The 26,147-nt window shown below is 52.0% G+C and overlaps 11 protein-coding genes across 11 annotated transcripts; 3 read left to right on the top strand and 8 right to left on the bottom strand.

Moving 5' to 3' along the window:
* Positions 1–339: 339 nt before the first annotated feature.
* On the bottom strand, positions 340–1,557 carry J4E93_008381 (uncharacterized protein; the record flags this gene model as incomplete). Its single annotated transcript, XM_049346281.1, has 1 exon — positions 340–1,557. One exon carries the CDS (start codon positions 1,555–1,557, stop codon positions 340–342), a length of 1,218 nt encoding a protein of 405 aa, XP_049196682.1.
* Positions 1,558–1,970: 413 nt separating this feature from the next.
* J4E93_008380 (uncharacterized protein) lies at positions 1,971–2,920 on the bottom strand (the record flags this gene model as incomplete). The annotated part of the gene is made up of 2 exons (XM_049346280.1): positions 1,971–2,222; positions 2,279–2,920. 2 exons carry the CDS (start codon positions 2,918–2,920, stop codon positions 1,971–1,973), a joined length of 894 nt encoding a protein of 297 aa, XP_049196681.1.
* Positions 2,921–3,398: 478 nt separating this feature from the next.
* On the bottom strand, positions 3,399–5,063 carry J4E93_008379 (uncharacterized protein; the record flags this gene model as incomplete). The annotated part of the gene is made up of 1 exon (XM_049346279.1): positions 3,399–5,063. One exon carries the CDS (start codon positions 5,061–5,063, stop codon positions 3,399–3,401), a length of 1,665 nt encoding a protein of 554 aa, XP_049196680.1.
* A 1,981-nt stretch (positions 5,064–7,044) lies between these two features.
* On the bottom strand, positions 7,045–8,609 carry J4E93_008378 (uncharacterized protein; the record flags this gene model as incomplete). Its single annotated transcript, XM_049346278.1, has 3 exons — positions 7,045–8,000; positions 8,052–8,501; positions 8,561–8,609. The coding sequence occupies 3 exons, from the start codon at positions 8,607–8,609 to the stop codon at positions 7,045–7,047; spliced, it is 1,455 nt and encodes a 484-aa protein (XP_049196679.1).
* Positions 8,610–9,450: 841 nt separating this feature from the next.
* Positions 9,451–12,219, top strand: J4E93_008377 (uncharacterized protein; the record flags this gene model as incomplete). The annotated part of the gene is made up of 1 exon (XM_049346277.1): positions 9,451–12,219. One exon carries the CDS (start codon positions 9,451–9,453, stop codon positions 12,217–12,219), a length of 2,769 nt encoding a protein of 922 aa, XP_049196678.1.
* A 141-nt stretch (positions 12,220–12,360) lies between these two features.
* On the bottom strand, positions 12,361–14,719 carry J4E93_008376 (uncharacterized protein; the record flags this gene model as incomplete). Its single annotated transcript, XM_049346276.1, has 3 exons — positions 12,361–14,196; positions 14,246–14,523; positions 14,572–14,719. The coding sequence occupies 3 exons, from the start codon at positions 14,717–14,719 to the stop codon at positions 12,361–12,363; spliced, it is 2,262 nt and encodes a 753-aa protein (XP_049196677.1).
* A 744-nt stretch (positions 14,720–15,463) lies between these two features.
* J4E93_008375 (uncharacterized protein) lies at positions 15,464–16,541 on the bottom strand (the record flags this gene model as incomplete). The annotated part of the gene is made up of 3 exons (XM_049346275.1): positions 15,464–15,650; positions 15,701–16,133; positions 16,181–16,541. The coding sequence occupies 3 exons, from the start codon at positions 16,539–16,541 to the stop codon at positions 15,464–15,466; spliced, it is 981 nt and encodes a 326-aa protein (XP_049196676.1).
* Positions 16,542–17,133: 592 nt separating this feature from the next.
* On the bottom strand, positions 17,134–17,918 carry J4E93_008374 (uncharacterized protein; the record flags this gene model as incomplete). Its single annotated transcript, XM_049346274.1, has 2 exons — positions 17,134–17,367; positions 17,436–17,918. 2 exons carry the CDS (start codon positions 17,916–17,918, stop codon positions 17,134–17,136), a joined length of 717 nt encoding a protein of 238 aa, XP_049196675.1.
* Positions 17,919–18,392: 474 nt separating this feature from the next.
* On the top strand, positions 18,393–19,513 carry J4E93_008373 (uncharacterized protein; the record flags this gene model as incomplete). Its single annotated transcript, XM_049346273.1, has 2 exons — positions 18,393–18,696; positions 18,750–19,513. 2 exons carry the CDS (start codon positions 18,393–18,395, stop codon positions 19,511–19,513), a joined length of 1,068 nt encoding a protein of 355 aa, XP_049196674.1.
* Positions 19,514–21,281: 1,768 nt separating this feature from the next.
* Positions 21,282–22,205, bottom strand: J4E93_008372 (uncharacterized protein; the record flags this gene model as incomplete). Its single annotated transcript, XM_049346272.1, has 1 exon — positions 21,282–22,205. The coding sequence occupies one exon, from the start codon at positions 22,203–22,205 to the stop codon at positions 21,282–21,284; it is 924 nt and encodes a 307-aa protein (XP_049196673.1).
* Positions 22,206–23,357: 1,152 nt separating this feature from the next.
* J4E93_008371 (uncharacterized protein) lies at positions 23,358–23,917 on the top strand (the record flags this gene model as incomplete). Its single annotated transcript, XM_049346271.1, has 2 exons — positions 23,358–23,463; positions 23,517–23,917. 2 exons carry the CDS (start codon positions 23,358–23,360, stop codon positions 23,915–23,917), a joined length of 507 nt encoding a protein of 168 aa, XP_049196672.1.
* Positions 23,918–26,147: the final 2,230 nt, after the last annotated feature.

Below are 26,147 nucleotides of genomic sequence, written 5' to 3'. Positions count from 1 at the left end.
CTAGTATTATTATACTAGCTATAAGTAAAATAAGTAAAAGCTTATATATTAGCTACTAAAGTATAGCTAAAGTAGAAAGTAATTTTTTAAAGTTAGACCTAATATTATATAAAAAAGAAAATTTAATATACTTATATAGCTATATTTATAGTAATTTATATAAGTAAAAGTTTATAAGCTAAAAAATTTAGCTTAAAATACTTAATAAGAGCTAGGTAGTAGTAGTAATATAACTAATAGTTACCTCTAGTAAGGTACTAGTTTCTAGTAAAGAGAGCTAACAATAACCTTAGCGACCTCTAAGCAGTGCGTCGGGGATAGGTCCGTGCCTTCCTAAGACTACTCCCGCCGTTGACGCTTAGTCTCCATCCTCCGTCCAGCTTCAAACCCAAAGTCCAGATGCTCATCTTTATCTAGCTGAATCTGCAGCTGCTTCTTCTCCGCTCGCACGCGGTCTTTTTCTTCTTTTAAGTCGCCCTGTCGGTTGCTGATCGTGTTGATGTCCGCTTGTAGCCCCGCTACTTGGTCCGCAATACGTACACGCTCCGTCTCCATGTCGCTGATCCTACTATCAAGATCCTCTTCCCGGGCTTTGAGCTCAATATATTGATCCATCATCGTCTCGCGGTCAATGTCGTCCGGGCGCGCGCCGTCGGCTGGTTGTACGTGATCTGCTTCGTTGTTGTTACTAACGGAAAGGTCTCGCATCTCTTCATCTCCAGGGCGCTCGTGAAGGGAAGGCTGAACCGACGCGAGGAACGGGGAAGGTGGTCGGAAATAGGATGAGAAGTTGCTAGATCCCTCGCGAGGAGCGCTGCGCTTTTCTGTCTCAGGCTGACGGTCGAGATTTGAGCCCGAACTGCGCCGGCGCTTGCGAGTGTCCATACTGCTCATGCTCTTGGGACGGGATGGCGCGCGCGACACAGGTCTCGATGGCGCTAACGGAGCTGCATACGAAGGTTCTCGTGGATCTTGGAATTGCGAAACGACACTCTGATCGCGACCTCCAGTGGGCATGACTGATGAACGCCGGCTTGCTGCCTTGTTGGCCTGCGTCTCGTTGTATATGGCTTTGTAATGCTGACACACGCGCATAAGGGCCTCTTTGAACGGGCCAGACGACACCGGATACTGCAGTTGCATATCGATACCTCTACGGATAAAGAAGTACTTCGCGATAGCTGCGACCGCATCGTGGTCTTTCGCATGCTTGAAAGGCGCTGAAGCCAATGCGACGTTCTGGACTGAACTCGGACGCACGCCCGCCTCATGGCCTTTGGCGCCTTCGATGGTCTGGAAGGTTATCATCCGGTAGTCGTGGTGGCTCTTCTTCTTGTTGTGGTAGTTGAGGGTCCAGTAGATCCAGAGCGAGCCTTTGCTCTCCATCATGTCGCCATAGAGGAGTCGCTCAGGCGCTGCTTCGGCGATCTCGTTTTGCGGCTCGAAAGTGGCGCGCTTGTAGGGGAGAAAGTTGAGGAGAGACGCGTCGTCGCCAAGGTCGCGCTTGAGTTTGGCGTAGGAAGGGCTGTCGTCGGGTTGGGGGGATGGGGCGGACATCGTGGCGAGAGTCGCAATATTGCGTCTTCGACAGGCTTGGACGCTTGTGAGAGGTAGAGCTGAGCGTGCAGATACGAAAGCGGTGCCTACTGCAGTGATCAAATGAGGTGGTCATATATTCAGCGAGATGCGCTAATTACGAGAGTGTATTAGTTGCTTCTGGATTATTCACTACCTGACAGTTACCCATTGCTGTCAAATCATTGGGGTGCAGGTCAACGGCATAGCGATGAGTCTCTTTTGTGTCTAGTCCTGGCCTACGGCTGAAATCGGTACCTCAGAAGTATACAATACATTAAGGTCTACAAGTTATACAAGTAAGACACTATGTAGCCTCCAGGGTAGGCTTTGCTGCTCAGGCGTTCAAGTGTATGACTGACAATACAGGACGTCAAGACCTTCATCAAGCGACTTCAACCGAGCTTTCGGCGCTTCTCCTCCCGCTCCATCTGCCCGCCTAACTTGAATGCATCCATCAAGCTCATCCCCTTGAATACCAGTTCGCGGCGAGCGTTGATCTCGGTCTGTTTCTCCTCATTGACGCGGCACCGCTGTTCCAACGCCCTCTTCTCCGTATCTAGAGCGCTGTTGGAAGCATGGAGCTCGATCTCGTCGTCGCGGACCGCAAGGAGGGTTTCGAGTCGCTGAATGTCGACATTGGCAGTCTGTTGAAGTTGGTATCGGAGCAAGAATGTATTGTCCTGTTCTTTAGGGTACTTACCGGAACGGAGGATACCTCGACAGTGACGATTGAGCTTGCCTTGACTGGCTGAGTGGGCTCAAGAAGGTCCTCTGGAGGATCACTGAGGACGCTGTCATGATCGTCAACCAGCGTTACTGACGGTGATCGCGACGATCTCTCCTTTGCTTCCTCAAATTCCCGGCAAACGACTCTCAAGCTGTCCACGAAAGTGCGAGTAATCGGTATAGGTATCATCAGCTCACTAGCGCCTCCCGCCTCCCTTGATACGAGAGCCTTTAGGTAGTAGTACTTGGCCAGCGCCACGTGCTTGCCCTTCGCTGCTTTCTTCGGGTTGTTGAACGCGCTAGCGAGTGCGGAAACCGTGGTGCTGATGTTGCTGTCATCGTGCTTGGTGAACACATTCGTATCGGGGTCGAATGAGTGGAATTGCATCTCGGGATGCCGGCCTTCCTTAATGGGTGGGTAGAAGAGGACCCAGATTTCTTGCGGTCTCTTGCTGTATTTGTCGACGATATAGCCAAACCTGATTTTGAAGGATATAGCGAGAGGATCATAATACTGCGAGGCGGTGACTATCTGGTCATAGGGCGCGTGATCGAGCAGGCTAGCGTCGCCGATTTCCGTGTAGAGCTGGGCCAGGTTGGCCTTAGCGACAGACATCTTGGGCGTGGTTACCGAATACGTGGTACCTATCGTCTTCGATGAGATCGTTTCGGGTCCGTAGGGCCAGGGTACTACAACCGGTGTGGCGATTGTGTGGGTTGTAGGCAAGGGTATATGTATGCTGCAACAAGTCACGGTCGTTGTTTTGATGGACGCGTCTGTTTACGTGACGTGAACTGCCTATCTAGGTAGCAAACGCTCGACTCGGACGCGCTAAGGTGCAAAGACGCGGTGAAGACGAGATGACAACGATGGGAAATTGACGTAAAACACGTGTTATACTGCTAGTCTCCTGTTACACATATCACATCAAAGCAAATACAGCTTGATGTCCAAGAAGCCAAATACCATGCCCACAGCACCCGCTCTCTCGCCATCTTGAAAAGCCATGTTTTTTACAAGCCCAGTCACCCTCCCTCAAAGCGGCTCATAGGACTCTCTTCTCAAACGAATACACCTGTCACTCCAACAACCTTTAAAAATTCGACTTATTGCTATCGTCAGCGCCATCCTCCCCCTCCTTCTGGCGCATCATCTCCTCATCTTCAAGCCGATTCTCCTTCTCTTCACGGCGCTTCTCTTCTGCTATCTCCGCCTCGATACTTGCCTGAAGCTGTCGAAGTTTCTTCAGTTGGATGTAGTGATCCTCGATATCATGAAGTGTCTTTTCGATGCGACTATCGATGACCTTTTTTTGACGCTGAAGCAGGGCAGGCGACACGATCCGACCGAACGTCGAGCTAGAACGGCGATTGGAGATTGGATTGCGAGACCGCTCTGCTTTCCTCGATGTGCGGCGCTCACGACGATCTTTATCTACCCCTGGAAGAGAGGCAGTGGCAGTTCGGAACGCTCTCCACTCTACATTGTGCCGATGTTTATCAGGGAGCGGCTCTGTCATCGCGATGTGCGTCACCCTCGCGCAGTCTCCATCCGGCTTCGAGGCGTGTTGATCCGGGAACGAGTAAACGGAGTTGTCTGTACCACTCAATAAGCTGCTCTGGTCGCGGTTCGAGAAATGGTCCATGTCTTTGTGACCAGACGACACCGAGCTTTGCGGCGACGATCCTCGCAGCAGCCAGTCAATTTCATCCGACATGGATTCGTTGGTCTTCAGCTCCTGCCTGTTTCCTGATCGTGCCTTGGTAGGTAGAGCATCTGGATGCAGCTTTAGCTCTTCAGCCACTGTTTTCAACCACGAAGAGATGGCATTGCGCGGAGAAGTCGAGCCGCGAACTAAAGCTTCTTCGCGCCGATTGAGGGGACGTGGTAGGGCTGATCGATAGTTGCTTAAAAAGGCAGTGATAGGTTTGCGCTGTCTTCGAGCTGAGACATGCGAAGATGTTTCGGCTGCGAAGCCTGACATTCGAGAAGCTTGTCTCTCGTTTCTGGACCGCTGCAGACTGGAAGACTTGTCGTCTGCATTGCTATTGTCGCTCTTGCCAGGGTTAGATTTGGACGCATCGATGCTGACCTGCGGAAACTGCTGGACCTTTGCTACACCCAGCACTTTCTCATAGCCTGGGGGACGCCGTCGATCAAACTTCGTAGGATATCGTGGAGGTGGCTCCTCATCGTATGTGTATCCCTCAGTGGAATGCGTCGGTGTCCGAAGGTCTGGTGCGTAATGCAGGCATAAGCTAGTCAGGTGCTGGACGAAGGACCTGTTCAATGGGATGAAGTCATGGTGAAAGTTCTCCACTCCCGCCTCTACCGCCAACAGGAAGTAGTACTTAACCACAGCATACAGTTCGTCTTTAGTTGCAGCTTGTTTGAAGGGAAGTTTTGTTGCGACCCTCTGCTCAGATATAGCCTCATACCATGTGACTTCCACAACGTCATGTCCTCCATGTCCGTGTCTTTCATCGACCTCCATGATGAACTTGGGGCCGATTGAGGAATTCGCATTCGGACTGAGGTATGCATACACAGGGTTGCCCCACTTCTTTAGGGACCTTTCAGTGTAGGTTCCAATTAGCAAGCGCAGATTTGCTATAGACGATGGCTTGCTATGTCTTGAGAAATCGATGTCGCTTAAACCGGGAAGCTTTGAAAGGAGAGCGGCCGAAATGTGCTTTCGGAGTGCAGCGATTACGCCAGGACCTGCAGGGATAGTCTCGAAGTGGTTGACGGAATCCATGTCAGGTAAAGATGTTTCCTTGGACAAAGGTGTAAATTCCTCATCCGATTGCGAGTCTCGGTCCTTTCGTATGAAGCAAGTGTCTTGTCGAACTTGATGAGCTGTGCGATGCGAACGAAGAACTGGCCTATAGCCCACGTCCTCGTCAGGATATATGAGGTGAGCGAGAGACACATCGCCGGCGCCCGGTGGGCGATCAGAGTGGCAATTGTCGGAACCTCCATTCTGACGTTTGTTGAAGTTGGAGCTTGTTGCATGCAGAGGCTTCCGACGTATTAGTCTGACTGGCTCTGAGCCAGAACTGCTGGCTATCTCTGGAAGTCGTCCTGGTGTGCTGGAAGGAGACATCGAGGCTGGAATGCGTATGCGCAGTGATACGGACGATTTTGATTTGCTGTAATCTGCAGAAATTCGGTGGAGGGGTGTCTGGTTTGGGGTTTGAGATAAGATATCGCCAGTAGCAATGACGTTGTGGTTTCGCCGTCAAGGATGGGCTGGAGGGTACGAGCTGAGAAGGAGGCTTCTGGGCCTAATAACCGCTGAAGAGATTTCCTTATGGCTTCCGGGAAGAGGTGTAAGGATAACAGCGAACAGTCAGGCTTATTATCGGGGTGTGCGACAGGTTTCTGGCGAGTCGGAAACGCTGTTGACTTTACGTTATCAGCTTGACTTATAACACGAGAGAGAAAGAGGGTTTATATAAGGAACGAAGAGTCTACGCCAAGTGCGCAAGACGCCTTCATTGAGCTGGAAACGGCGAGAGTCGCCACGCAGAAATCCCTTCGTTTCCACTTTCGGGTCGCACCCCAAGTCTCGAGTGCGGGGGAGAAGCCCTACAAGGTCCGTGTTACTCATACCGGACTGAACCCCGCGGGTGCCTAGAGCTGCGTCAAAAAGCTCACGCGAACTTGCAATGCAATGCTAGCCTGCATCTCGCGGAGTATTCTCGACACTGCTGCCATGAGTTACAAGTTAATCAGGACCTTTAATGACGTGATTAATCCGGAGGTGTCGAAGACAATATAATAGAAAGAAGATTCGTACTTCGAATTGGGAACGCGAAAGACCATACTGTAAAGAATGCAAGTTCCAAAAAGTTCGTCATTCGATGCAGCGTTGTGCACACGCAGGATACCTGGGTGAAAAGAGCTTCCATCGTGTGCGTCTCCTGGGACAAGGTACGCTTCACGTCTTCCTTAAAGAGGAAAATTCTTCCATACCCTTGAAGGACATATTAGACCTCCGCTGAGAGCAGCGAGTGTTTGCAGACCAGTGTCTTTCCGTAGGAATGCTCGCAGTATCCAAGCGTTTAGTGCGTGCTGTGGCGACAACCTTAGCTTCCATGAATAACTCTTTCAAGGAGCAAATTCGACTTGAGGTCTCTCTACTGCTCATGTGTAATAAGCCTTCATATCGTGTAGTTCTCAACAGCACATGTCTTGATTTCGCCATGGTACTGATGTATTTGATAGACGCTCAAATGACTAGGATGGCGAAGAGTAACCGGTGTTGCGCGGCGACATGGAAAAACACCTCGAGCTGTTGGAGGAGAGTAAGAAGCTCCGCATAGCGACGATTGAATGCAGAGTGTGAGTTACGTTGGGGGCTGGGGAAGGTCCATCCATGGATTAGATCAGTCCCCTGGCACGTGCACCTCCTGAAATCGATGACGCGTAGCGCCTTTCCTTTTACGCACTAGCTCGCTCCGGCTGCTTTCCGCCGTCCGGAATCGACATCCTGCGGATTCCTGCCTGCGCCAACCCGAATGTTATTGTTCCTTTCATGAGGCACTAACATGCTCATACATTCCGTCTGTACACATCGCAATGGCAATTTCGGAAGGTTATAGATCGTATATCTGGTAATAAGTCGCTATAGACGCCGCGTACGTATCACATGTTCACCTTCCAACAACGCCACCTGCAGCTTTCCTCTGAAACCCCTTCTACCCAAAGCATGCACCGGCCGCACCGAACCGCGATCAGACGACTGCAATCTCCGCATGAAGCTTCTCGTCCTTCTCCATAGCCGCCGATGCCGCCGCCGGATCTTGCAATGCATGCGGTACCAATTGATCGCCAAACAGCTCGTCCATCTGTTCCAAGGTCTTGCCTTTGGTCTCCGGATAGAAGAACCAATAGCACAAGAAAGCAACAATGTTGAAGCAGAAGAAGACGTAAAAGTACTTGAACTCAATCGTGCTGAGTGCTTGAGGGGAGAACTGGGCGAAGATGAGGTTCACAACCCAGTTTGTAAAAGTCGTGATGGCGTTGCCCAGGGCGCGGCATTCGATGGGGAAAATCTCTGCAGGGTAAACCCAAGAGATGATACCAAGAGGTGTGTAAAAGAAGGAGAAGAGGAAGTTCATGGCCACCATACTGCGCAGCTGCGCGCCATTGTTGGGGTCGAAATATTGCCCTTGTACTGCGTTGACGAGAAGAGCAGCCGCTAGACCCGCTGCTGATATGAGAAGGGGCTTGATACGTCCAAACTTGTCGACTAGTGCTAGTCCGATGGTACACCACACGATCGAGAGAGCACCGCTGATACCAATGATCATGAGCGACTCTTGTGTCGATATCCCGAGGATCTCATAGATACGCGGGCCGTAGTAGTTGATAACGTTGATGCCGGAAAGCGGACCGAATGCTTGCACACCACAACCGAGCAAGAGACGCTTGCGCCAAGAGGTTTTCGTAATGATCGAGAGCCAACTGATATTTCCCAGAGCGCGGTCTGCGATGATGACATCACGGATTTCGCGGAATTCTAGATCAATTGTCTCAGCGTCGTGGCCTCTTCGGAGCTTGTTGAGCGAGGCCATGGCGTCTTCATGTCGATCTTTTTCCATGAGCCAACGAGGAGACTCCTGCAGGAAGAAAATGCCTGCAAGCAAGACGAGACCAGGTACATTCTGGAATGCGAGAGGAAAGCGCCCTGAGACATGTTAGGATGGAAAGGCAGCGACTCGTGTCTAGGTCGACTTACATGAGAACTGAGTGCTGTTGAAAGAGCAGCCATAACCGAGCCATTGAGCGACAAAGAATCCCCAGCTCAGCATCCACTGCAGCAAGCCAGAGAGAGTACCACGATACTTCGCCTCGGACAGCTCGCCAGCGTACATAGGGATGGTCGAAGTGAGCTGACCTACTGCGACTCCGCCAATGAAGCGACCGATGATGAGCATAGCCATGTTCACAGCCCCTGCTTGAAGAGAACTGCCTAAGATGGAGATGACCGCTCCTACAAAGATAGTCCAGCGTCGGCCTAGCATATCCGCGAACAGCATGTTGAAGATGGCCCCGGCGATGGCACCACCTTGAAAGGCGGACACAATGCCACCAACAACATCGTCCGAAGGGTCGTTGAAGTACTCTTTGAAGGTAGGAAGGGCGATGGTCGAGGTGATGATACCAGAATCATAACCGAAAAGAAAACCTATGTTTGAATCAGTACAGATTTTGGGAGTTGGTGCGCTTGCCAGGTGGAAATCCTACCTCCAGTCGCCAGAAAAATTGCGCTAAAGACCGTGACAGCGACTCCCATCTTGGGCGATGATGTGAGATAGTGTGTGGGGAAGTGGATCTATCGCCATGCGACACCACGGCTTATGTATCAACGGACTGTCGTTCCATTTCGCGTCCCTTGTTACCCCGGACTCTACTGCCCCGAAGCCAGCATTGGCTGACACGCGCATGTGTCCATGCACGGATCATGAAGACTGTACAAGGGGCTTGGAATGCTTGTCATGTTTTACGACCGTTGCGAAAGCTCGGGCTACATGGAACAACAGCACGTATCTTGCAGAATATCCTAGCTAACAAATGATTCTACTTCGTACATGGCTCCATCAATGCCTCGGCTTCCACAGCACAGAACAAATGTTGTGGCACACAATCACTTTGTCTACCTAGGTAGCTTTCGTAACGATACTAGAGGGCGTGCTCTCCGATAGTCGAGTCCTCGGGAAAAGATCACGAAGAACGACAAGGCCCTGCGCCACGAGTCGGGAGTTCAGATAGATCTGTAGGCCAAGCTGCAATGTCTTGGTGGGGTCCCCGCATTCGCGCTCGGCATCGAATCAGATTGCCGAAGGCGCGTCTCCACTTCGGGACCACGTCGGGACAAGAGCCAGCCAAACACTGATGTCACGCCTAACAGGCTATCGTTCGGTAGTCTCGCAGCCAATTCACCCGAAATTCGCAGCATCTTGTCACGACGCGTACTTTGACTGATGGGTTGAAGATGTAAATGATTAGTTGAACCCTCTCGCAGTAACAGCCACCAACCCTCCACCTTTCCGATAACATATGCTGCACGACATTGTGGTTGCTCAAGCAAGCCAACCTTACGAACGCAAGCCATCTCAATTCTGCAATCGCTCAGTATGGTCCTAGAAGTCACGCGATGTGGAATACACGGCTTCCACGAGGCGCTCGGCATCGACACAGACAAAATCCGCTTCTTTTGGGTTCTCCATTCAGATCGCGAAGACAGTCGCCAGATAGCATATCGAGTTGAAGTCTTCACGACACCAGGATTATGGGATAAGATGGTATGGAACTCTGGAAAGGTGGAAAGCGATAGGCAACGCAACATACTCTGTGCACCTGACGGAGGTTTCGAATCGGCAACCTTCCACTACTGGAGAGTCACAGTATGGGACTCTGATGGTACTGTCACGGTGGGCAAAGCAAACGAGTTCTTCACTGCATACCCTAGAAGTTCTGGGCTGCTGCCACCATACAGCATGAACCAGACCTACATGCCACATACCAGCCTCATCTTCCGTACATGGTTTGAAGATGAGCCGAATCGATGGAAGGGCGTCTGGATCGGGGACAACGGAGACAAGCCACTATATGTACGCAAGGCGCTTCATCTCGACCGGGAGCCGTCTCGTGCCATTGCGTTCGCATCGGGTCTTGGCCATTTCAACTTCGTCTGTAATGGCGATCCCGCAGCGGCGAATGGACATGTCCTAGATCCTGGCTGGACGAACTACCATCGCACCGTGCAGTTTGTTGCATATGACTTGTCCAAGATATTGACACAGGGCGAGAATGTGCTTGGCGCCCATATCGGCAATGGCTTCTACGCGGGTGACCAGGGCGACGACCGTTTCTTCTGGCCATGCTACGAAGACAACACATACGTTCGATATGGCAATGAGCTTTGCTTCTTCATGGAGCTACATCTGTTCTACCCCGATCGTAGCCACGAGGTCATTACTACAGGCCCAGATTGGAGTATCTGTAAGAGTGCGACCACACTAGCAAATATCTACTCTTCCGAGACCAAAGACTTGCGCGCCTATCCTACCGGTTGGGATGCGCCGGTATTCCAAGAGGACGAACAGTGGAAGCCTGCGACGCCGGTGACAGGCCCGAGGGGGAAGTTGAAGTACCAAAGTCAACCACCCGTCGCGTTGCATGAGACCTTCGAACCGCGATCGACCAAGACGGTCGAGCCAGGTGTTGTGATGTTCGACTTCGGCCAGAATATGACGACCATGGTTAAGATACAAGTCGGCGGTCCGGCAGGCTCGGAAGTCATCGTCCGTTTCTCTGAGACGATTGGTGAGGATGGCAAGGTACTCATGCCCGATCCACTCTTCAAGCAGTTCGAGACGGGCGTGTTCTGCAAGTTCACTCTCGCTGGCACGGGAGTCGAAACATGGGAGCCAGACTTCTGCTTCACAAGTGCACGCTACATCCAAGTCGAAGGTGTCTCGCTAAAGGAGGGCCAAGGGCTACCAGTCGTGCACTCATTGGTGAGCAGGCATGTATCGTCTGCCGCACGTCGTCTCGGCTACGTAAAGACGGATAAGGAAGATGTCAATCAGCTCATCAACATGTGCTACTGGTCTTTCGTCAGCAACCTCTTCAGCTACCACACTGACTGCCCTCAACTAGAGAAGTTCGGCTGGCTCGAAGTAACGCACCTTCTCGCACCAGCCACGCAGTACATCCGTGACATGGAGTCACTCTACTCCAAGATACTCGATGACATAGTCGACGCGCAGGAGCCAAACGGTCTTTGTCCCACAATGGCACCCGAGATCAGATACATGTGCGGCCCCCTACATGACACAATCACCTGGGGCGGCGCCGTCGCCTTACTCCCAGAGATCCTACGCTTCTACTACGACTCCACCCACGTTTTCGAAAAGCTATTCGACCCCTGCGTCCGCTACATGGAATACATAAAGACCAAAGAACGCGACGGCGGACTCATCGAACACGGCCTAGGCGACTGGGGCCGCGACATCGCCTTCGGCAACAACCAAGCCAACATCGAAACAGCCATCTACTACCGCTGCCTCCGCAACATCCAGCGCATGGCCCACGAACTGGGTAAACCAGATGCCGAGCAGCGATTCCGCGAATGGGCCGACCGCATCTACCGCGTGTACAACGAGCGGCTTCTCATCACAGATAAGAAAGAGTACCCCTACGCCTTCTACACATCCCGCGACAACCCCCCAACCCACGACCGCAACATGGTCGCCCAAGCCTTCGCCCTCCAATTCGACCTCGTCCCCACCGCCCAAACCACTGACATCCAAACCGCCTTCCTCGCCGACTGCGCCTCCGCAGGAAACCGCATCCAAGCCGGCGAGATCGGCCTGAAATACCTCCTCAACACGCTCTCCGACTTAAACCGACCAGATATAATCCTGGAAATGGCGCGACAGGAAGAACATCCAAGTTATTTACGGTTTATACGCCGGGGCGAAACGACGTTGAATGAGTTCTGGCAGGATAATTGTAGGAGCAAGTGTCATGATATGTTAGGCACGATATATGAGTGGTTCTATGAGGGCGTGCTGGGGGTGAAGGCGGAGACGGAGGCGTATAGGACGTGGAGGGTTAGGCCGCCGTTGGGGAGTGAGTTTGGGGTGGTGGAGGGGAGGGTGGAGTGTCCGTATGGGGGGATTGAGGTTAGGTATGAGAGGAAGGTTGCTAACGGTGGTGGTGAGGAGGTGAAGATGGAGGTTAGTGTGCCTACTAGTACGACGGGGTATTTGCTGTTGCCGAGAGAAGAGAGTAGCGTCATTGTGAGGAGACTTGGTGAGGGTGGATATGAAGTAGAGAGGAAGGGGATGAGAACAGCGCTTAAGCCGGGCAAGTATGAGCTGGTTCTGCAGGCATGATACTGCATCGTAGATGGCATATATAGTTTAGTAAATATCAAGCACGATGTGGCATCATATTATTTCAATGTGCCAGCAACCTACTATAATGTCGGAAGTATAGTGGCAAGTACAAGCCAATGCATCCCAAACCGCCACCATCTACCAAAGCTGGCAAGTAGGCTCCTTCACCTTGCACTGGAAGCTCTCCCTGAACTCCCTCGAGTTTGCCATGGTACCCAGAATACGTGCCCACTTAGGTGCATGGGGATCGGTGTACACACGGTCGATGGCAGTATCCTTGCGGGTCTTGCCACACCACCAGTTGCTGTAGCTAACGAAGAACATCTGCTCTTGCGAGAAGTGGTCTAGGCCAGGCAGATTCTGGTTTGGCGTCTCAGCGGAGCGACGCTTCCAAGCCTGGAAAGACGCGGAGACACCACCGGCATCGGCAATGTTCTCACCAAGAGTGAGCTTGCCGTTGACGTGCAGAGGCTTGTCGTCGGGGCCTGGAACGGTAAAGTTGGAGTATTGGTCAACAAAGCACTTGACCTTCTGCTCGAAGGCCTCTACTGTTGAGTTGGACCACCAGTCGGTGAGGTTGCCGTTCTGGTCATAGTGGCGACCAGTGCTGTCGAAAGCGTGACTGAGTTCGTGACCAGCAACGGAGCCGAAAGCACCGTACGACATGTACGCGGGTACATTGACGTCGAAGACTGGGAACTGCATGATGCCGGCAGGGAAGACGATCTCGTTACCGGGAGGGTTGTAGTATGCGTTCACTGTCGGAACAGACATGTCCCACTGGTCGCGATCCACGGGCTTTCCAAACGCAGACCATTCTTTCTTGACCTCAAAGCGGCGCATGGCGAGCGCGTTGGCGAAGAATGCGTCTGATGAAACGTTGACGCTCTCGTAGTACTCCTCAAGCGTAGGCGGGTCCATGATGTTCGGGCTCTTGGTGGGGTAGCCGATTTTCTGGACGATGTTGTGCACCTTCTCGACGGCCTTCTTCGCAGTATCCTTGTCCATCCATTCTGCAGCGTTCAGTTTCTTAGTGAATTCGGTCTTGATGTCTGTGACGATGGTATCGCCGAACTCCTTGGCCTCGGCGGAGAAGGCTTTCTCTACGAAGAAGCGGCTCAAGATCCATCCCAATCCGTTGTCGACGTGGTTGACGCATGATCGCCATCGCTCGGGGGAAGAGTCAGGGTCTTTGCCTGCGAGCACGTTGACAAACTGACGGTAAGGCTTGACGGCCTCCGCATCAACATAAGCAGACAGAGATTGAACGGCCGTCCAGATGAAGTGAGCCTGGAGAACATCCTCGGGTGTAGCTGCGAGGATTGCTGACAACTCCTTCAGATAGTCCGGGGTCGTAACAATGACACGCTTGATATCGCTGCCTTCTGGGGCCTGGCCTGCGAGAAGGGCTTTCAGCTCGATTTCTGGAGCGATCGCAGCCGCATCGTCGATCGAGAATGGGTTGTAAGACTTCGTGACATCATAGCGGTCTTCTTCGCTTGGAGATGCTGCTGCGAGTTTCTTTTCGAGGTCAATGATACCCGCAAACACGGCCTTGTCCTGGTCGGGGTACAACGCGCTAAGGACGTCAACAGCGACACCACGATATTTCTCAACGAGTTTCTCATCTTCGTAGCGCTCCTTTGAAGGTAGTCCAAATTCGTACGGGGCACCAACAGACACGACAACAGTGTCGGGGTCGGTGTCGTCGGCACCGGTGCCAGTTGAAACAAGACCAGTGATACCGTACTTGGCCAGAAGAAGGATAGTGTCCTTGATCGAGTTGGAGTCAGAAGCGATGGCAGAGCACGTCTTCTTGATTTCGTCAAGGAACTGCTTCAGAGGCCCAGCACCAATGCTCTTGATCTTGTCTTCGTTGAGGCACGCATCGTAAGCCGCTTTCATCTTGTCAAAGTTCTCCTCATCGGCGGGTTTGGCAACTGACTTCAACTGCATGGGTGAGAAGGATGAATGCTACGGAATGGTTAGTTTGGATTGATCTAGACAGTAGGGTTGCGCGTACCTCGGAGTCTTTGGGGTAAGGAGCCTCGAGGATGTGACGAAGCAGCATCTCTGAGTTCTCCGACATGATAGTGCCGGTAAAGGCATCACCCTGGTCAGCACGCAGGTCATGGCGGTCTCTCCAGCCACCGCAGACAAGCTCCTCGAAGTTGTCGCATGGATCAAGCTCTTTGTACTGAGGTGATAGGTTGTAGAGAATCTCTGAGGCTGCATGCACACAAGCTGGAGTCAGGCATACCTCGCTCTCCTGTGGATAGTCGCCGGTCGGCTCATAATCGACTGGACATCAATTAGTCGCGAATCAGTTGCACGTGACGAGGCACATACCCTGCGGAATTCCATAGAGTATGAGCGAAGCTGTCGCAGCGATGGCAAACAGCCTTCCCACAGCTTGACGTTTGGAGTGGCGTTGCACGTGGCGTGGCTGCACGGCCGACGCGTCTGACGCGACGAGCGGTGTCTTTTCAGCAGCCATATTGAATAGCTGAGCTGACAGTATCAAGCTGGTAATTGATGAGGATTCTTATAATGCCAGCCAGCTGGACACCGTGATGATGGATGAAGAAGAGGAGAAGAAGAGCGGAGGGTGGCGGAGGTGATAGAGTTGGCCAGAAGCGGAGTCCGGGGTGCAGCTGACGCATGTTGGCGCGGGCCGCGCTAGCACGTGCGGGACCTTGCAGATTTCATGACTCGTGTGTCCCCGACGTCATCCGACACTCTATCACCTGCTGCCTTCACCTGCCATCTTGTGTACGGTTCCAGCGACGTTATCTACTCTTACATCAGCATTTCGTTTTCTCGCCTCCCAGATTAAGCTTATTGCACCTTCACCAGGGCATGCATCCTGCACAGCAAGACAGATGATCGGCGCGCCTTCGGCTCCGGCCCGGTCAGCTCAGTTTATCGATTCGGTCCCCAGCCCCCATCACCGACTCTTATGCGGCGACATGAGCTGACTTCGATCCAAGCTTGAAGCCAATCAGATATCCTTGGAAGAGTTGTCCTGGTAACAGCGATGATCACTCATTCCAGTCGCGACTCAACATGTGGTATGACACGAATGATGGTACGAGGTAGCTTTGCTGTACGCACGAGCTTTGCGCAGATGTTGGCCCGAATACTATTATGACATTGAACAAATTTCAGTACTTCTCAACCACTTGCAACCTGAAATATGTACAGGAAAATGTTCCATCGCAGACCAACTACGATCGACGATCTACTCTCCAGAAGGTCCAGCAATCGTGGCACCTGGCCTGACTGGAGTACCAAAGTTCGGAGTTCCATCAGCGTTCCAGTTGACCTTCTGCGCCATCGTGTATCTATTACCGTCGCAGGCGCCAGTCTGGATAGCAGTCGCATGGTAAACGTTCCATATCTCAGTACCGTCGGGACTGGTGAAGAAACTGTATCGTGGTCAGCATGAATATCGCGCGGAATCAACTGGTCAACATACCCGTTGTGACCTGGCCCGTAGTTGCCGTTGGCATTGGTGAATACAGGTCCATCACTCTTCTTCCAGCTTGCGCTGAGCGCCGGGTCGCCCGAGCCGTTCCATGTGAGAAGGCCCAAGCTGTAGTTGGGTGTCCAGCAGAAGCTTGCCGAGTAAGCGATGTAAGTCTTTCCACCGTGGTACATTGCGATTGGACCTTCTTGGACAGGACTACCGTTAGTTTCCCACGACTCAGTGGGTGTAGAGAGGATCTTGGTGGCGCCGAGTTTGCCAGGCGAGGTCATGGGTGCGATGCAAAGTGATTGAAGGGCGCCGGAGAAGCAAGACCAGGTGAAGTAGTTGCCCCATTTGCTGAAACGAACGATAGAGCCATCGATACCCCAGACGTTGGTCAGTTGGGAGAGGTAGGTGTATGTGCCGAATGGGTCCGCACCACCTAAGACTGTTAGGTTACTCATCATCTACAATTTGAAACATTCTCACCCTTGAGCACATAAGGGCGCTGGTAATCCAAGTTATTGGTACCACTGCGGCCGGCAGTATAATAGATGTACCAAGCACCATCGAGGTAGTGTAGCTCAGGTGCCCACATGTTGCAGCACCTGTCAGGGTTGGTGTCAGTCCAAACGACCTTTGTCTCTCCAGTCTTCAAGCCTCCAAGCGTCTTCGCCCTAGTGATCGACAGGTTCGTCCATGTGGTCGTCATCATGTAGTAGTAGCCATTGGTGTAGGCAATGTGAGGATCTGACCCATCCGTTTGCTTGAGCGGGTTGCTGAAGCTTGCTGCGCTGACGAGGGAAGAGAGTGCGAGCACACATGTGCTGAGCGACTGGAGGAACTTCATGGCGGTGACGAGAGAGGATGAGATTCGCAGCCGGACTGGTGGTACCCAATCTTGTCGTAATAGTCCATCTTATAAGAAATCTGACATCGCACTTGGCCTTGAGCCGCAACAAGATTGAAGGTACACGCCACAACCCCAGTTCTTCCGTCCACGACTTACATTTTGTGATCATCCGACTTTCCACGAATGACCACCATGACTTCCGAGAAGCCAAGATATCTCTAGCGGAAATCTGGGGTGCAGCGCAGAAACTAGAAAGGACTAAAGGAGCGGACCGCTGGGCTCAATGTCTGTGAAAGGCTCCGATTGGTGCAAATAGCTGTCGCATCGGGCAGCCCTCCGCCCCACACATGGTCCTTCCTCATGTAGACTACGAGACTTCCATCACGTGTGTACGACTGATGCCATGTGGGGATGGTAGTGCTGTGTAGTTGTTGCAAGAAGTACACGAAGGGGTGTCGGGACTGTGAGGCTGAATGGTGACGCGCGCAAGCCAATGAGCCGCCGGGTGCCGATGTGCCGAGGTTCTTTCCCGTTTTGCGCCAAACCTCATCATCTCCTGCCTGCCATCTAACCCCATCTACCCCATACTCTAGCCATTGACACTGGCACTCTTTGGCATACCGATGCCTACTGCGGCTGTCGCGCCAGCATCGACAGGCAACACCGCACCCGTTATCCATCTTGCATGATCTGAACTCAGAAAGCTCACAGCGCATGCTGCGTCCCACCCGTTACCTTCGGTACCCAACAGGCTTCTTTTCTTTCGCGCTTCTCGGGCTTCTTCGCTCATGCCGCCAGCATACATCATGGGCGTGTATAGCATCTATATCATGTCAATTTGTTGTTGTGCAGTAGGAATGAAGAACGTACGCCAGGACAGACACAGTTCACCCTGATACCATCAGGTGCATGATGCGCTGCCATCGCCCTTGTCATATTCACCACCGCGCCTTTGCTGGTCGGATACAACAGATGCGGTGTTCCGCCCTTGAGTCCAGCGACGGAACCCATGTTGACGATGCTGCCTTTCGTTTCGCCGTCGTTCTTCTGCATAGCCGGTATGCAGTACTTCGCCATCTGCACCATACTGCTCACATTGATCTCAAGTCCTTTCGCCCAAGCTTCCATGTCGACATCAACCGCCGTTCCTAATGCACCGCTGACACCGACATTATTCACCAGTATGTCCAGCTTGCCGAACTCTTGCATTGCTTTCGCTACTGCAGCCTCGCAGTCGTTGGCCTTGGTGACATCGGCCTGAATCGCAATAGCTCTTCCGCGATGTGGTTTTGACGCTGCCATTTCCGCTGTCTTCTGAGCCCACTCCATGTTCAGATCCAAACAGAGGACATGACAGCCCTCATCGGCCAGCATGATCGATATCGCACGCCCGTTCCCAATTCCATCACCATCGCAACCTGCTCCTGTTACAATCGCGACTTTGCCTTTAAGGCCACGTGACGGGGGTTCAGACGGCACTGTAGCCATTGTCTTCGACCTAGGTAAATGACGTTATTCCGACTGGTGTTCGCAGATGACAATTTGGCTTATTCAGTTCAGAAGCAGACGCACGTAGTTATCTCCGAGCCAAGGATTCCAAAGTCGAAGCGACTAAGTTAATGATGGTGCGCCGACAACAAGCAGCTCCAAAAAAGCAAACATGGTGTTGGTGGCATGCATGTGAGGACCTCGGTACATTGCGGGGTGACGCTAGCGACCGGGCGCAGATATGACGAAGGGGACTTGACGCGTCAATGCTAGGCTCGTACGAAGTTTTGCTACACCTCGAATACATATCTCTTCAAGCCTTCCACTCAAGGCAACAATATCTTTCTCATCAAATCGACAATGGACTTCTCTCAGTACGGCGGACCATCCGACGAATGGTTGGCAGTGGAAAAGACACTGCCCGCCCGGACTTTCGACATCTCGCTGGATCCAATCGTGCTGCGGAATGCTGTTAACACTGAGAGGGAAACACGCTCTGCAGAGGTGATGCCACTTCTTGCTCCCCATGTCCAAGTCAAAGATTACGCCATTGCGACCCGCGATGGCTCAACCATCGAAGCTCGAACCTATCGATCTGTGAAGAAGGATGCATCCGAGAAGCTTCCTGTATACCTGTACTTCCACGGTGGAGGCTTCATCTTCGGTAACACGTTTGGCTTGTGATGTATCAAGGTCTGTTGGCTGACGATGAGACAGGATCGCTGAGTAGCGAGGACCCGCTATGTGCGCAAACCGCGATCAAGACTGGGGCTCTGGTGCTGAATGTCAACTACCGCCATACACCAGCACACATCTTCCCAACCGCCTGGAATGACACTCATGACGCATTCGTCTGGCTGCACAAGAACATCGACATGCTCGGAGGCGATCCATCTCAAGTCGTCGTCGGTGGCATCTCAGCAGGCGGCAACCTAGCTGCTTCCCTGACTCTAGAGCAGCACCTTGGAAAGAGCGAAGACATCGCAGGTCTACCCACAATAGCCGGCCAGATCCTAATCATCCCAATGCTCGCCCACCCAGCCACCTACGACCAAGGGCCAGGCAAGCTACTTAACCCCTCAACCTCATCCTACGTTGAGAACGAAGATGCACCGGTTTTGCCGAAGAAAACCATCGACTTCTTTACCAAGCTGCTGAAGATTGGGGATGTAGATCTCAAAGACACGAAGATGAATGTTGTCAATGCGACGGAAGAGGAGGTCAAGGGTTTTCCTCCTACGGTGTTTGGTATCGCGGGCTTGGACCCCCTACGTGATGAGGCACTGTTGTTTTCGAAGAAGCTGTCGGAGGCTAATGTGCCCACTTCTACTACGCTTTTCAAGGGCGTGCCGCATGGCCATAGGCGGTTTGGGAAAGCGTTGAAGGCGTCTGAGCATTGGGATCAGTGTGTTGATGAGGGGATACTTTGGGTGCTTTCGAAACCGGAGGCTACGGGGAAATTTGACGTGAGAGTACCGTAGTGCTCACGCGACTACAAGGGGATTGCTATATCCATTCGGGATGTTTCCATGTTGTACGTGCCGTGTGAGCCTGCCATTGGTCTCGTTCTTTTTTCAGAGCCTTAAGCTTCGCTCATTAGAATATGTTGCTATCCTGTTGTAATCCCATGTTTTAAGCGATGACATGTGCTTTGCCCTGCACTTGTAATTTGTGACAAAGCGATGAAGAAATCCGTCTTTGTCATTGGTCTCGTATAGGCGTCCAATGAGCTCGAACCGCTTAGCTAAGAGGCACAAGACACGTCGCACTTACCCTTGCCCAGCCTCGACCTTGTCAATGATACAAACGTGTGCCACACAATAATCATTATTATCTAACTACTAGCGACGCTAGTCACACACCAATGCGGCTCCTTCATATTGTGTCCAATGACACTCCCAATCCTACTCTACAGATCTCGTTCGCCGAGTTTGTAGGAAGCAACGTCCCCCCATACGCGATCCTTTCACACCGATGGCGCGAGCAAGAAGTTCTGTACGATGACATGATAGCTGCGGACCGCAGCATTGCACGCAGCAAGAAAGGTTACGCGAAGCTTGAGATGACGTGCCGACTTGCGCTCGTATACGGCTTGAGCTATGTCTGGAGCGATACTTGCTGCATCGACAAGAGTTCCAGCGCCGAACTATCAGAAGCCATCAACTCGATGTACAGTTACTATACCCATTCAGCGTGGTGCATTGCATACTTGGACGACGTGGAGCTCGATGAAACACAGCCCGACGACTCTTTCGGAGCTGGTCGAATTCTCTCCAGATCAGCTTGGTTTTCAAGAGGGTGGACTTTACAGGAGTTAATCGCCCCGCTCAGGCTGACCTTCTACACGAAGAGCTGGAACAAAATCGGCACAAAAGCTGATTTGTGCCGTCAAATTTTCATAGCCTCCAACATTGCTGAGGAGGTTCTAAGAGATCGCGGGAGAATCAGTACCGTGGGCGTATCGGAGAAGATGTCGTGGGCGGCGAAAAGAGTTACTACGAGACCAGAAGACGAAGCGTACTCCCTGATGGGCATCTTTGGTGTCAATATGGCGACTTTGTACGGAGAGGGTAGAAGCAGCGCGTTCAGACGACTGCAGCTCGAGATCCTGCGGACAAGTACTGACCATTCTCTTTTCGCCTGGCAGTCGGAGACAGTCAACGGCGACATGCTAGCGCCAAGTGTGTCGTGCTTCGCCAATGGGGCAAACTACGAACCATGGGGGTATCCGCCCAATCTGATTGGTTGTCTAGACCTGATGCCAGATTACGACATGACAAACGCGGGACTTCGCATACAGCTGCCTTTGAGAGGTGAGCCAGAGTACAAAGGGCTATACTCTGCAATTCTGGCATGCAGGCACAAGCTTAACCCTGAGTTCTTTGTTGCCATATACATCAGCCGACTCGGCGGGTCTTCGAATTTCCCTCGCTTTTGTAAGGAAGTCTATTTTGGTGGAACCCTGTGCCTTTCACAGCGACCGTGGTTGGAGAATGGATTACCGTATGACTTTGGGTCTAAGCCAATATGGATTGCAGGCGAGAACCATCTACCAAGACAGCCCTTGGAGGTTGAATACCCGCTCATTGATTTAGACTCGTCGTAGTCGCTAGGAATGTCTGCGGCTGGATTCGCGGTAGTGAATAGTGTACGTTTCGTTACTAAAAGCTTCATCACGACGTCAATATGAAACCGATGTGGAAGTCGTAATGCGGTGTACCTAGATAGTTGTCTACGAGCTGAATGCGCTCAGTGTTTAGCAACAAACTCCAACACACCCTTCACAAATGCCTCAGGGTTCTCTTCAGCGATGTAATGCGCCGCCTTCTCAATCGTCACCATCTCTGCACCTTCATGATATTCGTTCGCCATACCCTCCGCAGACTGCGCCAGCATAAACTTCTCCCCATTAATAAGCATCGACGGCACCTTGACCTTCCCATATTCAGCAACCCAAGTCCTATTTTCCTCAGAGTCCTTCTCAAACGCACGATAAACTTCCAAGCCCGCCCTAATAGCACCAGGTTGCGAATATGCCAGGGCATAATGCTCAAGATCGGCGGGCGAAATGGCCGCACTGTTATACGAGATCTTATCGAAGAAGTGCTTGAGATACTCCCGCTCTTTGCCCGCGATCAGGAATTCTGGGAGATCCGGCACTTGGTGAAAGACAAAGTGGAAAACGTCGGGAGTGCCTTTGACATTCTCATAGCACGAAGTACCAGGTAGTGGACATTCACCCCAAATAACACTAGCGACATCATCGGGATAGCGTGATGCATACGCGAACGCAATCATCCCACCGATGTCATGTCCTACAACATTAATCTTGTCCTTGATGCCAAAGTGCTCTTGAACCAAGATGTGCAAGTCCTCCGCCATCTGCGTCTTCTGGTAACCCGTTAGGGGTTTTGAGGACTGTCCGGCGCCACGATAGTCGGGCGCGATGACGCGATAGCCGGCCTTTGATAGCGGCGTGATCACATGCCGGAATTGGTATGATGTCTGAGGGAAGCCGTGGATGAGAAGTATGACGCCTCTTTTTCTCCTCAAAGGTTCTGGTGCGCATTCGATGTAGTTTAGACGAATCTGTTCGTTGGATGTGGTGGTGATTGACGCGATTCGTTGGTGCCAGCGCGAGCTGTCGATGGCTGGGGATTGCGGGAAGGCCATGATGGATTGATGATTGAGAAATAGCGGGTCTAGTAGGAGGTAAAGAGGAAATATATGTATCCGTTGAAACGCATGCTCTCAGAGAGGTCGTGAAATGATTAGTAAGGCATGACGCTCTCGCAGCGTCATAGCCAGCCTCGAAGCGTGCGTAGTGGAGTTGTAAATATTATCGGTATTCTGTCCTACCTTATCCGACGACTTCTTCCTAGAAACTTGGTACGCTTCTTGGCTTATAGATGTCTTCCTTAGGTCGAAGCACTATGGCGATTCAGGCGTTGTGCTTGGGGTGATGGTCTTGGAAGCTATTCCGTTCCAGGCCTAGCTCCTCCAGTGTTGATATTTCGACAATGATCTCGTTATACAGAATGGCCATTGCAATGATACCTGGATTTCGATATGCTTTATCCGACGGATAATCGTCTACGAAGCGCAGTCTATTGGCCGTTCGGTGTTGGTCTGTAAGACTTCTACCGGCCATTGGGGAGTGGCGCCTGATGCCAGCTTCGCGGCGACGGCAATTCGAAGTGTGCAGTAGTTCGTCCGGTAACCCGTCTCTTATCTCCTGGAAGGTATATCCGCTATCCGGGTTTGATGAGCGGCTCCATCTCTCTTCATGTCTCGGATATCTTGAGTCAGGCCGAACGCTATCCTGTGCGCGATTCAGTCAGGATGCCGAATTACATGAGCATGGAACCCAAGAGGGTAAAGAGTAGATTTAACAGAGAGAAGCATTGACGCCTTGTGGGAGCAAGAATGAAGGATCGGGATTAATGGAACTCCTGAAGATGCGCATGCGACACGCTAGAAGGGTTGCCCCACCCTTTGCCGTCTTTGCCTGAGATCGGCCTAAGGATCCTTGTCGAGATGACCAATGAAACCGCGCTTGGGTTGATGCCATTCTGCCGGAGACGTGCAGCTGCGGTAACGTCTGTCGCACGTCGTTCGTGTATCAACGCCAACTGTATCAGGCCAGTAACATGGCGAAATTCACCCCCGCAATGCCGCAACTTTCCTCAGGTGCGAAAAGCAACCGGCGCGTATCGTAGTAATCAGGACGGCGACATGGCGATATATAAGGCCGCAGGGGATGGCGATGCATCCAGCAGTAAACCCATCATAACCTCTTACGCCTCAAAATAACCAAAACCGACAATGCCGACACACGGAGAGAGGAATCTCGAGCTCGGGAACCAGGCGTATGCTGCTTCCTTCGACCAGGGCCATCTAGCACTACCACCCAGTCAAAGATACACCATCGGTACGCACCTGCAACCACGTTTCCAACCATCTCCCGCTAACATGACGCGTCAGTAACATGTATGGACGCGCGCATCGATCCAACTGCCGCCTTTGGTATCCCTCTCGGAGCCGCCCACGTAATTCGCAACGCCGGCGGCTGTGTACACGACGCGTTCCGCTCCATCGTCATATCGCAACAACTCCTCGGTACAAGAGAAGTCATCGTCGTAAAGCACACCGGATGCGGCATGCTCACATTCGACAACCCGACTGCGAAAGCTGTGGTTATGAAGAAGAGGGGAGAGATAGCCGCGAGAGAGGTGGAGACCCTCGACTTCCGGCCTTTCCGCGATCTGGAGATACAAGTCAAGAAGGATATACAATGGCTCAGGATCAAAGCGATCGAGGAGAACATTCGGTTCAGTGGGTGGATCTACGATGTCGAGACGGGGAAGACGACGAGAGTGGTGTGAATTGCTTGGAAGATTCGATTGAGCTTGCGATATACCCATAATAATGTAACAACATCTTGTGAGTCTTGCCTGCCAACGTACACATCAGCCCAGGTGTAACTATCGTGATGTGGAGTTGTCGGTATTCCCTGGCGCCTGCCTAGGTGTGTAACAGTCACTAGGTACCTTCCCTCTTATGAGTTAGCGTCGTGGCAGCCTAACGCCCTGTCAACTTCCACGACGCCCTTTATCTCTGCGCTCATGCAACAACAAACCTCAATTTCATCGCATTCACTCATTCACACGCACTTCAAGCAGCCAAATACACTGATCGACCATGAGTTCCAAAAACACGTCGCTTGAGGGCTTACCAGATGAGCTGGTGCAGGAGATAATCACACATCTCGACGCCATTCGCTCTTACGACACGCTATTCAGGTTCACCGAACACCAGAAAAACGTGGCGATAGAGGCAAATCGTCAATCCGACAATCATATCCGCAGGCTGGCCTTGTACAGTCTCTGTCTGACATCTCGTTGGCTAAGGCGAATGGCTACCCCAATCCTGTACGCCTCGTTCATAGGGACCGCCACCGAGCATGGCACCGAACCTCTCCAGCTGTTTCGCGAAAGAATCTTAGGCTCCTCTGACTCGGGTGAGGAACTTAACAAGTATCTGAAGTACGTGGAGGTTCGACGCATGGACAAGAAATGCCAGAACGACAGCACACCCCCGCACACCATTGCACAACATTACCTTACCATGATAGCCGACGTTGTCAAACAGGCGATCAACCTACAACACTTGTCCATCGAGAATATAGAAGACAAAGACCGATCCTTCTGGAGACACTTTGTCCCTGGACGGGAAACAACGCTTTCGGCTACGCCGAACCCAGGAGCCCAACATGTTTTTAGCAAGCTTCAAACATTGTGCGTCAATACGACTCTCCAACACTACGGACTCAACGCCGAAACCATCTCGTTTGATCAAATTTGTTCCGTGGTATCGACGGCGCCCATGCTCACTGACTTTCGAGCGCGTAGCGTCGTGGCACGATCGCCAGCATCGATGCCTCAGCTTGGCTCATGGAAAACGCTGCAGCGCCTCGAAATCGCCTCATGTCGCCTCGAGATAGAGGCGATGGCCAGTATTCTATCAGCATGTGAAGGCTTAAGACATGTTGTTTGTACATGGATGCCTATGGAGGATTTTGAAGGGTCGCCATCCGACCTGTACGCCAGCCTTTTACGTCACGCGGACACGCTTGAATCCCTACATTTTGATCTTCGTGAAATCATATTCCGATCAGAGGAGGAGGCCTCGGACTCTGATTTGGACGAAGATTACGTAGAGATGGTACCGCTCAAACCTCTCGGCACTCTTCGACCATTCAAACGTTTGAGCAAGTTGGTTATATCTCAGAACTGCTTGCTCGGTGCTTCTGCTCCGTACGCTGATTTTTCGAGGAACGCCCCCCCAATAGCCGAGCTGCTATCGCCATCCCTCACAAGCTTCACGATGCTGATTGGGGTTGAAAGCCGATATCGGGTGGGATACAAGAGCTTGGATAAATCGACTGTCCTGCGGGATTTCATCGCGGAATGCAGGATATCTGATCTGAGCTTGGAAGACGTGAGTTTCCAAGCTGAGTTCGAGTTGTCTGCGGCGCCCAAAACTACGAGGACGTTCCTTGACATTGGTGTGCGTTATGAGCAAGTATTAGAGCGGTACTGGGTCCACGAAGCCTTCAGGTAGAAGTTGTCAAATGGCTATACGCTTTGCGTACTGTAAATCGTTGAGAACACGATAGTCGGTGACAACATCAGGTACCGAAAGACGCGACATGCGTACTGGAAAGCATCAAACGACACTGTCAAACGCAAACATCGGGTTATATTAGCCAATGTCCTCCTAGTAGCCAAGCTCCGGTGACGTTGCGCGACGCGCATACGGACATTCATTGGGACAGCTTATGTGGGCCTACATCCATAGCACCGCCGTCGATCTGACGACGTGATCTGGCCTTTACTTACCTGAGTGGTGGCCATTGCGGCCATAGACCTTCACGTACTAGCGCCCCTCACCAGGCAATCTATATCCATATAAGTTTGATACTCCTCTATACTTACACTTCTCTATCCTCCACCTTGATCAGGCATCGTGTCGACACCACCTCATTGACCTTACTTACTCGATCACTCCTTGAGCCAGTCCCACAACAGCGGCACCGTTTATCTCGACACTCAA

This window comes from Alternaria ventricosa (assembly GCF_023758065.1).
Source record: "Alternaria ventricosa strain BMP 2768 chromosome Unknown scaffold_16, whole genome shotgun sequence".
In the NCBI taxonomy this organism is placed as follows: domain Eukaryota; kingdom Fungi; phylum Ascomycota; class Dothideomycetes; order Pleosporales; family Pleosporaceae; genus Alternaria; species Alternaria ventricosa.
Note: the sequence above shows the minus strand (reverse complement) of the source record. Positions and strands in the feature narration are given on the sequence as shown.